We start from the raw sequence: 15,226 nt of genomic DNA on the forward strand, positions 1-15,226 counted from the left end.
GTTTGAAGGTCAGATTTTTTATGGAAACACAAAGGCTTCAACAAATGCGTTAAACCGACTTGTATAGGTCTTTACATTTGAGTAATTTCAGTAACAAAGTTTCCCCAACTGAATGATTGCACAACCTAACAGTTGTCTGTCTTTCGCCTGAGGGTGTTTACAGTACTTCTCACTTCTGATGAAGCTTTACATCCCAACTCTACTCCTGTGCTGGTTTCTGTGTCACAACAAAAGCACGGTGGATTAGCATTAAGAGTCATAACAGCTACTATTCTGTGGAGAAGACGACTGAATCAATATCATTTCCTTGAATGATTGATTGTTCTGCAAAACCTTTAAATGTCAAAGTTCATGCAACCCACAAAGTTTTATTTGCTTATCTGAATACAGATGCATAACAGCATGCTTTTCTTGCACAATTAGCTTGAATACTGTAAAATTCAGTTCTAAATATGCTTATGATTCTGACTTTTAACCATTAAAGTAACAGTAACAAACCCTGATCTAGGCTTTACATTCATGTGTTTTCTTGTGTGAGTTTTTCCCCTCCCCCCACTCAACATGGTGTGTGTGTGTGTGTGTGTGTGTGTGTGAGAGAGAGAGTTAAGGGACGTGATAGGTATCTACTCTCTCAAATAACAGACAAATTTCCTGTAGTTACATGCAGTTGCAGAATAGTGACGATTCAATGCTTATCTGTTTATGAAAGAAATAATGAATGAAAATATTAAAGGAGGAGAGAAAGCAACTCTGTCCACCTCTGTCCTCATAAAACTAGGACTTTTAAATGCACGTTTTTAGGATGATGCCATCATGAGGAGGGGCTATATATATATATATATATATATATATATATATATATATATATATATATATATATATATACATATATATATATATACATATCAGAATCAGAATGAGCTTTATACATGCATACTATGTATACAAACTGGCATAAACACATTTTTGCCCTCATTTGGCACACAAGCCTGAAGGATAAAAGCAATGAATTTTTGTAGTGCAGAATTTCCATTCAAATCATGCCATTTTAAGCACATTTAAGCTAACAGTGAGTATTAGGATGAATAAAATACTATGAATTTAACCTTAGCAAAACATAATTTTATTTAAAAATTCCCAGAACAGAGACTGTTAAATATAATGCATCTTGATTTGGTGGAAATTTTAATGACTTTTGAACGAGCATGACCTTTTTATTTTTTAAGGGATTTTTAGTAACCACGTCGTGGTTTAAGAAGGGGCATTTGTTTACAATGCGGGCTAAAGTGACTACTAACTACTTAGTGTTAACTTCCTTCACATTACTACTAACGGAAGCCATCCTCACACGTCAGAGCCTGTGCATAACTCTCATACCACAGTTCATAATAAGCAACAACCGTGAACCACAATTCCACTCGAACACTTCTAGATGAAGAATAGTTGAGAGGGTCATGTGATCAGAGGTGGGTTGCGTGAACGCGCATGTGTCTGCCTGATTTGCGTGAACGGTTCTTTCGAACAGTTCGTTTAAGCAGTTCATTAATTATTTTACGTCAGGATGATATTACGTCACCGCGTGGTCACTGATGACCCAGCTCTTAAAAAAGTATTTTTGTTTAATACTTTTATATTTAGTTTATTTTCGTGTCTACCAGAACATTTTGGTTCCGCTCAGATAAACACTTAATTCAGAGCCCATATTTAATAATATACTTATATTTCAAAATTCCGGAATAACTTTTTTATGTTTTAATAAAACCAAATTCGATACAATACTTCCACTGCATTTTATTTTAAACACGTCTGCTTTTTTGATATTGGCGTTTTTATTAAAGTTTTAGTTCATGACGAGTCGACAAAAAAAGTGATACATTGATGAGTAACCGTTGGGACTGGTTGATTCATAAGTGTTTTGATTCACTAAAAAAGAACGGGATCCTACGAGTCACTTGTTCATGGGAATCAAACTCAACATGTATTTGATTCACTTAAATGAACCGACTCATTAGAGTGATTCGTTCTAAAATCACGCTGAGTGTTTTTTTTTTCCCGGGCCAGTTCGAGTGATTCATTTCAAAGATCCGAATCACAAAGAACCGCGCTTTAACGAATCAGACATCTACGGCTCCCCACGGGAGCGCGCCCCCTCTCTCTCTCTGAACGCAACAGCTGCATAGTGAGTGATTTGCAAACATTGAAAGCAAGGCAATTCGTCCGGCTAACAATTGGCTAACTCAGCTAATCAGATTTACAGAAAGAAAGAAGCTACCAAACTAACACCCCATAGATATCATTAGTTACTATTTTGATTGCTGGCACACAATAAGAATACCTGACGAAGTCTGAACATAATGGTAGGTATGGAGGGTGAGTTCCTTATTTTCTATATCACTCATCGCTAGCGTGTCGTTAGCCAAATTTTTATAATCAGCACGAGCACAGGTTGATCAAAACTCACCAAAGTTAACGAACTAACACGTACGCTTTAGTCAGACCCCTCTGTGATATATAACGAAATAGAAGAGGATGATAAAGTTGGTGTCTTTTTTTGTTTTGTTTTGCATTGAGATCTTCTGGTGTTCTTCCTTAACATGAAAGTTGAAAGAATAGAAAACAACTTGACAAAAGTTTCAGCCATCCCCCAAAAACAAAGTTCTAAAGTTGTATTTTGATATCCGCCCTGTTATGTGGTACAATAATAGCTTTAACAGCAAAACAAGTTATTCTAATAGTTACAAAGAAGAAGGGACTTTTGTATAAGTCTGGTCTAGTTTGTTATAATAATGAATTTATATTATTATTATTTTTATTATTTGTTTGAATAGCTATTCCGTCTTGTTTGTATTGTTTCTTCCTTCAATCTATACAACGACCACATAGTGATCTCATTGTTCTGTAGTTAAAAAACATCTTAACTGTAGTTAGGGAGGAGTTTTGTATCGCATTCCAAAAAGGAAACAAAAAGAAAAAAAAAAGGGCATATGCAGGTATATTGGCGAGGAGGCATGTAGTAAAATAACTACATAAGCTGCTGATCAAGTTAGAATGATCACGTGTCAGGAAATTACAGCCACATTAAAGACACGCTTCCACACGAGGCATTATTATTTATATAAAGCGTGATTTCGTTTATAACGCGCGTCGTTTGCATGCTTTCTATTATGTTTTTGAAAAACCGATACTTTTTTATTAGGTCGGTAACCGTCGTTTTAATTAGCAGCCTTCACCACATCTCTATTTGTTCTCGACGTGATGACCCCAGAAGTAGTTTGTGTTTGAATACCGTGTGTCTCTGTAAGTGCATTCATGCATGCGTTTACATAAAAAAACATGATTTGCATTAACTTTTTATATATATATATATATATATATATATATATATATATATATATATATATATATATATATATATAAATATGCATTCTGTTCACAAGAATAGCGTGTTTGTTAGCACCCAAACCATCCTAATTTCTCAAAAGAAGTTATTAAAAAGAGACTGTGTCAGCTACACTTATAGCAGTGGCCTTATAGAACAATAAATGGAGCGGCTGGCTCATGCAAATAACTCAAAACAGGTTATTATAGTAATAAAAATAAAAAAAAAACACCACTCAATTATTATATCAGAAAATGTTTATAAGTGCTCATAACATTGTATACATACAGTCTATGCATAAAACAAAATAAAACATAAGCAATGATATAGCAAATTAAATTTATGCATATGATGGTTTATTTGAACCATGCAAACTGTTGTTTTTTTTTATTATTTTTTTTTTTATTATAATAACCAGTTTTTGAGTTATTTGCATGAGCCATCTCTCCATTTATTGTTCTATAAGTCCACTGCTATAAGTGTAGCTGACACAGTCTCTTTTTAAGAACTTCTTTTGAGAAATTTGGATGGTTTGGGGACTAACAAACACGCTATTCTTGTGAACAGGTTGCATTGCAAAGCCCAAACAAGAGAGTAAGATAAACAGCAGCTGGTCTCTAGCTGTTTCTTCTTCAGCATGTCAACTCACTGTGTTCTAGGCTATTATAATTACCCAAGCATAGGTGGGCCCAATAACTTTATCATTTTGTACTATTTAGTTACCTAAATAGACCTTTTCTGCGTCTGAAAGTAAATGGCTTTGCTCTGGATTACTATCTGAAGGATTCTGAGAAGCAAACAGCATTGTTTGTTGAAATCAGCATGGCGACGCATGTCATTAGAGAATGACTGCATAATGTAAAACAATTCAGATGGTTTTCTTTTTTTTTTTTTTCTTGCTTTTTTTTTTTTAACAGTGTTTATTCAGTGGATAACTGATGTGCTAAAGCTTCCTTTTCAGCCTCCGTGTCTCTCTTCTTTTTTTCAGCTTCTATTTCTCTTTTTTTAGTACCTAACCTTAGCAAAGCTGTGTGTGTGTTTCCCTAAAAGTGAGATGAAGTAGTTGTGTGTATCTATGAAATAGCAGGTGATTGTTGGTGTTGTATGATTGCGATTTTGATTCCTTTTTTTTTTTTTTGTGGTGTGTTTTAGGTATTGCTTTGTGTTGTAAAAATAAGGACTTTTGTGTGCAGTTTCAAAAGATTGGCAAGATCTTGCATTTAGGCTTCAACAGTTTGTATTGGGAGTTATATAATATCCTAAGAGAAAGATAAATGTGGTTCCTCATATTTATTGGCTTGTTTCAGCATGGAAGATAGGCTAAACGGTTGCAGAACAATGCTGTGACTCCACCTTAGACCTCATGAGTGAGGTTTCACAGATATTGTGAAGGACACAGTTGTAGATAGGCATACGACTCTGGCTTCCTGTTGCCTCAGAGTAATGCATCTAAAGAATGCCATTTCATCAGTTATGTCCCTGAAGATCTGTCTGAAAGATCTGAAATAGGGTTTTCCCTTCATGTTGTGTTAAAGTTGATGCTGGATCTGTGTGCTCCCAGATAGTGTTTTCTTTGTTGGTGATGTATTCATATTTACTGAAATAATACTTTCATTAGGCATTTGGACACGATGTATGTGTGTATGTATTTACACTGGTGTTCCAAAGTTTGGGATCAGAAAGATTTTTTAATGTTGGTTTTAAGAAGTCTCTTGTACTCCTCAAGGCTGCGTTTATTTGATCAAAAATACAGAAAGAAAACCGTAATACTGTGAAATATTATTTCCAGCATCATTACTCAAGTCTTCAGTGTCACATGGTCCTTCAGAAATAGATGTGCTGCTATATATAAATGTATGTAAACAAGACAAATGACATCAAAGGACTTAAAGGTCAAATGCTAGTTGGCAGCATTAAAGCTATAAAATGGCTACTTATTTTTATAATATACTTTTATAATGTATTATGATTGTTCATGCATTTTTTTTTTTATGACCTCTAATCAATTGAGATTGCTACATGGATGTTTGTACAATTAAAAGTTGGTTTGTCACTCTCCTGGACAATTAAAATTGAACTAGTGAAATAATAAAGTTGATTAAAATTTGTGAAGAACAATAAAATGGAGACCAGTTACAGCATCTCTTATACAAACCTGTGTGTGTGTGTGTGTATATCTATCTATCTATCTATCTATCTATCTATCTATCTATCTATCTATCTATCTATCTATCTATCTATCTATCTATCTATCTATCTATCTTAATAAAATGTCTTTGTCATGGTGCAGTGACATTCCCATTGGAATAACTTGGCAAAGAGGACTTTTCCTTAAGGGTACAATTATTAAAGACTAACACTGTACCCAATTCAGATCACTTTTAATTCCTATTATAACTTTTGGCTTTTGGCCCAGATGTTTAACCACACAAGGTTACTATTGTGTTTTAACCAGTCTGTGTTCCCTTAAATAATGATGCATATATTCGGAATCAAAACAACACTGCTATAACAACAAAATGTCCAATCCATTTTTTCATGTTATATTTGCTGTATGACAAATTGTAGTTACTTAAAACAACTTTTCTTTTGACTCCGGTTTACTTTAGAAACTTAAGCTAAATATCAAATTTAGAGCCCTATGGGGTTGCTTATGTTTTTTTAATGAATTGTTTTCTCTCCCCCGTTAATGTAATCATCTGTATTTGTATGTGTAGTCCTGAGTAGATTACATTCCAGAGAACTGGCCACACCTGATTTTGTCTTTGTTTTATTTCAGGTTTTGCCTGTCAGGACAATTCCTCTGTGTGAATCACAAGAAATCAACTGATCGAGTTTATGCCCCATTACCTGGCAGTGACTGGCAAGCCTCGACTGCTTCTCTTCCACAGGATGGATCATACGGGTTTACTGAAACTCTTAGCATACACACTGAGCTGAAATTTAAAAAGTGTTTGGAAAAATTTAGCGTGTTCCACGGTAGTTATGAGTATTTGGTATTTCTAATGCATGATGTCCTTCATGAGAATTTCAAATGAATGACTCCTCTTTCACATTTCATATTGTATCATACAAGCTTTCAACTGAAACGAATTAAGAAAGAAATAGCCAAGTAAATTCCTGCTGACATGCCTACCCACCCATTGATCCAATATGTGGAAAGTCCTGATGGACTAGGTCATGATATACTCAACCACAGCGGCGCAAGCATGCCTGGTACTGGATCTAGCATGACGCCCCACACTAGCGTGGTGGAAAAACCAGACACGTTGGCAGAAAGTATCTTACCTTTAGACTGCATGTTTTGCGAGGAGACTTTCCTGCATCAGGAAGACCTGGGACCACACCTTCTATCTCAGCATCCCACAACATTCCACGCTCCTGCAGTGTTGCGCGTGGAAGCGGAATTCTTAACTCCCAGTGAAAGGGCTCATTCTAAAACCTGCCCAGCTGTGGAAAAGAATGAGGAGCTGTGTTGCGTTGTGTGCGGCCAGGCCGTTGCAGATGCGACCGAGCTGGAAACGCACATGCGGAAACACAAGGACTCTTTCACGTACTGCTGCGGCCTCTGTGGACGTCGTTTCAAAGAGCCGTGGTTCCTTAAAAACCACATGAGAACCCATGGCGGAAAGGCTAAAAACAAAAACCAGGACCTGGAGAGCCCAGCCTCCATTAATGAGGTCATCCAAGACCAGCCCCCATCACCTGTGGTCACATCGTACAAAATGTGCATGGTATGTGGCTTCTTTTTCCTGAACAAGGAAGTTCTGGCTGAGCACAGCAAGGTCCACAATCGTGAACTGGAAGTGGATGAGAACGTATCCTCCGACAGCCACCCTGATGAGGAGGTTCCTGTTTCTCAGAAGGCATTTTTGCAGACCCTACAATTGCATCCTTCGGGTGCGAGAGAAGAAGACGAACAGAATCACCCATCTGGACGCTGGATATCCCAACTTGATCCCTTTAACACCTACCAGGCCTGGCAGTTGGCCACCAGAGGCAAGATCGCAGCAGGTCCGAACTTGGCCAAGGAGCTCAATGCTGACTCCAACTCTGACAACGAGGACTCTGGTTCTGAAAAAGAGGAACTGGGAGCCATTTGGGCTTCTGATGGTGGAGATAAACCTAGACGAGGCCTACGAAGTGACCTCAAGCCTAGCGAGACACCTTCACCATCACCTGAGCAAAAAAGTCTGATTCGTAAAGACAAGCCAACAAACTGTGAAGAGTGCGGCAAGATCTTCAGGACGTACCATCAGTTGGTCCTCCATTCTCGAATCCATAAGAAGGAACGAGGAGGAGTAGAGAGTCCCACCATGCCTGTAGATGGTAGGGCCCAAAGCGTAGGCTCTTGTAGTAGTTCATCTCTTGACCGAGCAGAGGAGTACTCCGAGGATGGCTCCGAAGAGGGAGTGCCAGTTGACGCCTTTAATCCAGGTATTATTACCCATGTGCTCAGAATTGTTTTTGATTTTAATTCGTTTTTAATTGCTTTGTAAAAACATCTGTCAGAAGTTGATCCACAGAGCGCTTGAGATTGTGATCTTTTCAAATGATGTACACCGTAATTACCCAGAAATGAGCACTCTTTACTACAGATGAAGCTACTTCTGTCTCAAGGGATCGATTGCATGTTTTTATGCCAGTGAAGAACTTAGGGCTCCCTCTGCTGGTCAGAGAAAATGCTTGAATATTTGGCTTAAAGGGTTAGTTCACCCAAAAATTAAAATTAGACTGTTTTACTCAACCTTGATGCATCTTAGGTGTATATGACTTTCTACTTTCAGACGAATCCAGTCGGAGTTATGTAAAAAATTGTCCTGGCTATTCCAACCTCTATCATTGCAGTCAGCGGGTGATGTAGTTGAACAATCCACAAATGATCAAATAAAGCATGCGTGTTCATAATAAACGTGCCTCACACATCCTCGGTTTGTACTTCTAATTCATGACCGGCGTTTTTAGTTTTGTTCTTTCTCCGTGTTTGTCACTAATCACGTAATGCTAACATCTTATGTTAACGGCTTCGCATATGACCGATAACAGAAGTGACCGAAAAGTGTTTATTGCTTTTGGAATTTATATATTTGTCTTTTGGAGGCATTTATTCACCCCCCAGAGCCGTGTGAGGCACATTTTATTATGAATGCGCATGCTTTATTTGACGACAATTCAACTGGAATAGCCAGGATTTTTTTTTAATATATAACTTCGACTGGATTTGTCTGAAAGAAGAAAGACATGTACACCTAAGATGCCTCAAGGGTGAGTAAAACAGTCTAATTTTCATTTTTGGGTGAACTAACCCTTTAAGGATATTTCCTCAGTGCAGCTTATAGTTTTAAATTTCTATTCAAGAATACCATGCATCATTTAAGGCTTAAACTAAACCAGTCACTTTTCTTACAGAAAAAGGTGATGATGGATCGGGAAAAATGAAGCTGAAAATTCTCGCTCCAAGAAAATGTGGTTACTGTGGCAAGACTTTCCGCTCAAACTATTACCTCAATATTCATCTCAGGACACATACTGGTTAGCTCTTTGTTGCATTATCTTGCCTTGTTTTATGTCTCCAATGGCTTGTATTCCAGGATGAAAGTAGTTTGCTTATTTTCTTTGTCTTATATAGACATTGACGTCTTTCTTCTCATTTTACAGGTGAAAAACCTTATAAATGTGAATACTGTGACTATGCTGCAGCACAGAAAACGTCTTTGAGGTACCACCTAGACAGACGTCACAAGGACAAACCTTTCACAGAAATCCCGAACATTCCTGCAACACCATCTGCTAGAAATATCATCAAGGTCATTGAACCTCCCAAGAATGTAGATGACAAAAAAGCCTTAAAACCAGCCAAGCAATGGCTTGCTCCTAAACCTCTGCCTGCCAGTGTTAAACACGATCCTGGCATGAGCAAAGCCGTTATTAACAGCACAGGTCCTTCCATTCAAGTCAAGCAAGAATATGTTAGTTCTCCCGTCACAACTCCTTACACCCCTGTGGGTGAGGTCAACAAAAAATACATGTTACCGGTAAACCCGAAGATGGAGGAGGAGAAGGCTACCGAAGCACCATTGAATTTGTCCCTCAAAGGGCCACTTCCTGTATCTGCTACCTCAGTACCCAGAAGCCTGTTACCAACCAACACGTGTACCTCTTGCTCCTATGAAACCCTTTACCCTGAGGTTCTCTTGATGCATAAAAAGCTCATCCACAAGGAGAAGTTGGATGCCAAGAAGAATGGATACAGGGGACCACAGAAACCGAAACGGTACACTGGTTGCCCTCCGGCTCTTGAGGGCAAAGATGTCACTCCTTTGCCTCACATCAACAGGAAGCATCCCCGTCGGACCAAATCCCCATTGCGCCAGCCGGAAAAACTTGTGGAGAAGCTTCCAAAACAACCTCAGATGCCTAAGATTTCTCCTGCAAAAGATCACTGGAGGGATCAGAACCAGGAGGGCCAAAGGAGCAGGGAATTGGACCAGCTTTCTAGAAACTCAGAGCAAGAATCCAGCAGAAAATCAAAAGTGCCATTGGTAATTGATCGAGAGTTCTCCAAGCAGAGGCCTGGTCTGGATCAGGAGGTGAATCAGAGGGCAAGCTTGGGCAAAAATGGAATGGTTTGGCCCACAGATCCAGCTAGGCTTTGCCTTTCAGACCGCTTCCGAAACTTGACACAAATGGATTTCGGCGAACCGTCTAGCAAGAGACACAAGTCCTTTGAGCCTCTACATACTGCGTCTGGGCGGCTTGGAGAGGATTTCACCCAAATTGTGCCCTCCAGCAGAAATGCAAAAACCTCGTTGCAGGCGAGCTCACCCTTGGGTTCAGTTAAGGTGACTCCCACTGCGTCTCCCAACAGCATGCAGGCCGACTGGAATGTCATCAACCTGCTCCGCACCTACACGCCCAACAACCTGTCCTCACTCTATCACCCCACCACTGCAGGTTCCAGCCACACTGTCATGGCCTCACCTGTCTCTGGTGAGTATTTACTGCATGGATGTCGGTAATTGCTCAATGGGTAAATGAAATGGATTTTACTATTAAGATATGCATAAAGAATTTTATACATTATTTAAATTTACTTACTGGTATTTGTATTTGTTTCCAAAGTATAATACTGTACTATCAGAATAGTCACGCATCTCAGAGCAACACACAACAGTCTTGAGTTGCTGAATAATTCATCATTTTTGAACGAATTTGGTGAGTCAGTGATTCAGTGAGCCATTCATAAAAACAGTGTCTGGTTTCATTTATTGAAGGAATCAGATGTTTGTATGAATCCGTTAGGGCTGTGCAAAAAATTGAATGCTATTTTCATGCACATCTCATCAGTAAAGACGCTCCTGTAATTAGAGGTATATCTCCAGCACGTGCGTTCAGATCATGGTTGCCAGGTTTTCACAAGGAATCCTGCCCAGTTGCTTCTCAAAACTAGTCAAAAACTAGCCCAATCGCGTTTCCAGGAGGTTCCTCGATAAAAAAAAAAAATTGGTTTCCAGGGTTAAAATATAAGTTTTATGGCATGGTTCACTAGGTAAAATTCGCATTTTAGGGTCTAAATGTCACGTTATTGGTATTGTCGCTTGGACCCGCGGACATGAAAAACAACCACAGACTTGGCAACACTGGTTGGCATTTACTACACCGAGCCATAATTCACTCACGATCTACACAAAAACTATTTTAAAATCGATTTTTTAAAGTTGATTTTGAAAGCGATTTTGTGTTAGTTGTCGGTAGACTACGGCTCTGTGTAGTAACTGCCGCTCCACCTGAACCAGTGTTGCCAAGTCTGCGGTTGTTTTTCATGTCCGCGGTTCGAAGCAACCCCAATACCAATAACATGATATTTAGCCCCTAAAATGCGAATTCTTCAAAGACAACCATGCCAAAAAAACAACATAAAAAAAAACGAATATTTTAACCCCAGCAAGCAATTGTTTTTATCTGGGAACCTCCTGGAATCGCGATTAGTTTTGGACTTTTGTGGAGCAACTGGGCAGGATTTGTTGTGAAAACCTGGCAACCCTGATCTGAACACACGTGCTGGAGATATACTTCCAATTAAAGGAGCGTCTTTACTGATGAGGTGTGCATGAAAATCTCATTCGATTTTTTTTGCACAGCCCTAGAATCGGTTGAATCATTGACACACTCATTAAGACCGAGACTTGAGACTTGAATACATATTTAAAAGTACCATTGCATCTTTCCAACATTTCAGATTTGTATGTCAAAAAAAGTGAAACATTACAGGGTTAGTTCACCCAAAAATACAAATAAGGCCATAAATGACTTATCCTGAAGGCATCCTAGGTGTATATGACTTTCTTCTTTCAGACGAATCCAGTCGGAGTTATTTTAAAAGTTAAAAATACACAAAAAATACACAAGAATGCCTTTGTTCACCCTCCGGAGCTGTGTGAGACACTATTTACTTATTATTATTTTTTTAAATTAAATGGCTGCACTTTTTATTAAACTTCTCTTGGACTGAAGCCCTGCAAAACTTGCTGAGTGGCATCAAACATCTTGAACGATATAGAAATAACTCTGAATAGTTTCGTCCGAAAGAAGAAAGTCATATACACCTAGGATGCCTTCAGTGTAAGTCATTTATTGCCTAGTTTTCATGTTTGGGTGAAATAACCCTTTAATCTAATAACATTACTTATGCATTTGCAATTTTGAGTAAAAGCATTTATGGAACCACTTATCTTCATTAAACAGCCTGAGTAAATGCATCTAAATACCACTTTCAATGCATCTTCTGTGTTCTTGAACTGTGGAAAGATGGAGTAATTTTAATGGTAACAACCATATAGTGTCATATTCTAACTGCATGTATTGATCAAATTTAAGAATTTGACGTAAATGGTGACATGCATTTAATATGCCCCCCCCCCCCCCCCCCGGACAAATATTTTTTTTTAATCTGACAAGTGAATGACACATGTCAAGGCTATTTATCTGCATATAATTATTTTAAATATTTATTTTTAGAATATGTTCTAGCATCCTTTAAGAAAATGAAGGCAGTAGCTTTGAAGAATTATTTGAAGACTTCACCATGGCCTAAATGGTCTTGGCAGTTGTTTAGTGAGATCATGACTGAATACCACCCCGTATGCTCTTCTCTTTAGGGAGCAGGTCCTTGATCTTCCCTCATTACTCTACAAGTATGACTCAGAGGAGAATCCAAACCAGCCCTCTGAGTAATGAACGCTGTGGACCTTCAGAAAAGAGCTCTTAGACCTATCCAGGGTAAATGTCTTCAGCAGACCTAGCTCTCTTTTCACAGGTATTGCATTCTGGTTTTAGTAGTTAAATCGCACTCTTTCTCCTCCACAGCTTCGAAATACTCCGATTAAGCGCTGATGGCGACGGTGGGGTCCTTGGCTGGGATAAAAGCTGAACTGATTTGATGTTGCTCACTGTTCTTCAGACACTAACGCTGAAGGGATTGACATGTTGGAAGGATGTACTGTGGATACGGGCCTGAGCTCTGAGAACCAACTTGGACTGCAGCCTTGAACAGTGTTGTTTTGATTCAATTTGCATTCCATTATGGCAATAGATTAATCTGCGGTGCACTTAACACGAAGCTGAACGTCAGATGCACTCTGTGCATGACAGTCGACTTGTGAATCTGTTGTGGGTCGGTGGTTTATGATGATGGCCTCAATACTAATAATCAAACCACAAGCCCAGCAAGTGCCTCCATTACTTTTTATTGAAAGCCTAAATACTGTACATGAGTGGATGGCACTGACCAAATAAATAAAGGGGGCACTGTGTTTTTTTGCTTTCCTGTGCCTGAGTTGTTAACGTTTAACACATTTTTTGCAGGTTAACTTTATGCTATGCACAGAACGGGAAGTCGATAGTTTCCGAAGTTAGAAAGCTTCTCATTTGTACAAAATCTAGCTGCTGTGTTACCGTCTCGGAGACTTCTGAAGCAATGGTGACGTACTGTACTGTTGTATAAGTCAAATAAAGAATTGCAGGGACTGCGTGGAACCTCTTTCACTGTGACAAAGACATTCAACGGGATCCTCAGGACTGATGAGAAACATAACTGTGATTTTGCGCATCCACTGCTGAGCAGTTTCCGCCAAATATGTGGTGAGCATTTTTGATGTGATTGTTACGTTTTCAAACTCCAGAATTTTATTGTCTTTTTTTTTTTTTTTACTTAATAATCAATTGTATTTATTTTCAGACAAGTGTGTTGCTTTATTAGGTTGTATGTGGAAAGGTGGCTTAAGCTCGTCATGGTTTCTGTTACTGTTCACGTTCCTTATATTAACTCTGAAGAAACATCTTCAGATTTGGAGAGTTAACTTATTTTGTATTATTTAAGGGGCTTTCCTGAGCTTAAGCAAATGCATCATATTTGATTGATCAACTTGAACCATTTTATTATAATTTTTTCGTTTGCTTCACACCACAATGATGAATCGCCCCTTTTTTAGTTTTCCTGTGAGTCATAGATCGGTTAGGCTGAGTGGTAATGGATTTCTATTCGACTTTGGTCAAAAACCAACGCTGCTTGATGCTAAAGGCAGGTTCGATCTGTCTTTCTGGTTTTTGTCCTCGCTTCCGCTCAGTATTGCGACTCGCACCGAATTGGGTTTGTGTAGGTAGTTTGGTCTAGATTAGAACGTAATGTCTACAAGTGTTTGTAGTTGTTTTTCTTTTCTCTCTAGGGTGTACCTGTTCCCATTTTAAATTTTTCTTTTGCACTTTCACTGAAGACTTTCTCTTTAGAGTTTCTTTGTTGTGGTCAGATTGCGCCAAAGGCATGCAAAAACAATAAGGCCAAGATGCTTTTTCGTCCCGCTGGTCTCGTCCAATGTTTCATGAATGATGCTGTTATTTTTGGTCTTTAACAGACTGTGTAGTTTGGATTTCCAATCTTGTAACCTACCTTGTTATTAAGCCAGGTGTATTAAAGGGCTCAGGCCCTCTCTAGAGGCAGAATAAAGCAGTTGTGCAAACTGGAAGAAAAGTCAGATTCTGTTTTTCATTTTCATCTGAGTATCATTTTGTCTTTGATCTTGAGTGTGGATATTTATTGTATAATTAAACTTATGTCATATGCTTAAAATGTGCCGTTAAACATACTGTACATGTTTACAAGACAAATAGTCTGTATACAAACTACCAGTGAAGTGCTAGTTAGTCTTCTTTTTTGATAAAAGTTCTTAGGAAGATCGAGACAGATTACGCTTTTTATGATCTAGTTGTGTGTAGCTTTCGTGATGTTTAGGTGCAAAAAAAAAAGTAACCCTAATGAAATCTCATTGTTTACTGTTAATGCATTGACTAAAACTTATTTTTAGAGGGAGACATCAACCCTTTTAAAGGTTTTAAATAAAAATGCTCATGTTAGTTCACAGTGTGTTAACAATGGTAACACATGCAACTTTTGATTTAAATAATGTGTAAGTAACTGTTTAGGTTTAGGTTTGTGTTCTATATTAATGTGCTGCTTTAATTGAGGCACACTAACCAACATGGATCACTCGCTCACACACACACAAATAAAGAGAGCGAGGTCGGTACTGTCATGATCCATGGCTCGGAGCCTGTCCTCCAAGCATTTACAGTTGTCTTTATGCAAATTAAACAGCAGGCACATCTTAATACAAGTCTCATACAAGATCAAACAGATATAAATACAAACTCTTATCCTGTGAAAGACATACAAAAGAGGCTTGATTAATGCTTTGCGTCGGGTGTTCTTTGCCTCCATGTCCTTTAATGCACAGCTAGCCGTTCATTATCTCTTACTTAGTTCATTTCAATTAATGTTAACAAATGGGATGT

General features: G+C 38.4%; 1 protein-coding gene across 2 annotated transcripts; it reads left to right on the forward strand.

Annotated features, from left to right (window-relative positions):
* Nucleotides 1–2,112: 2,112 nt before the first annotated feature.
* Nucleotides 2,113–14,400, forward strand: LOC113065672 (zinc finger protein 217-like). Of its 2 annotated transcripts, none has more exons than XM_026237119.1 (6): nucleotides 2,113–2,370; nucleotides 6,159–7,816; nucleotides 8,789–8,911; nucleotides 9,038–10,369; nucleotides 12,538–12,658; nucleotides 12,746–14,400. In XM_026237119.1, the coding sequence occupies exons 2-5, from the start codon at nucleotides 6,508–6,510 to the stop codon at nucleotides 12,645–12,647; spliced, it is 2,874 nt and encodes a 957-aa protein (XP_026092904.1). In that variant the 5' UTR covers nucleotides 2,113–2,370; nucleotides 6,159–6,507; the 3' UTR covers nucleotides 12,648–12,658; nucleotides 12,746–14,400. The 2 variants fall into 2 exon arrangements, with proteins under 2 accessions (XP_026092904.1, XP_026092903.1); XM_026237118.1 differs by having other exon boundaries at nucleotides 2,113–2,357.
* The last annotated feature ends 826 nt before the right edge of the window (nucleotides 14,401–15,226 follow it).

Source organism: Carassius auratus, chromosome 48 (assembly GCF_003368295.1).
Source record: "Carassius auratus strain Wakin chromosome 48, ASM336829v1, whole genome shotgun sequence".
Taxonomy (NCBI): domain Eukaryota; kingdom Metazoa; phylum Chordata; class Actinopteri; order Cypriniformes; family Cyprinidae; genus Carassius; species Carassius auratus.

Coding starts and splice junctions, on each gene's coding strand:
- LOC113065672 (XM_026237119.1), top strand. CDS start 6,508: ATGCCTACCCACCCATTGATCCAATATGTGGAAAGTCCTGATGGACTA. Junction 8,912..9,037: donor TCATCTCAGGACACATACTG/GTTAGCTCTTTG, acceptor CTCATTTTACAG/GTGAAAAACCTTATAAATGT. Junction 10,370..12,537: donor CATGGCCTCACCTGTCTCTG/GTGAGTATTTAC, acceptor TCTTCTCTTTAG/GGAGCAGGTCCTTGATCTTC.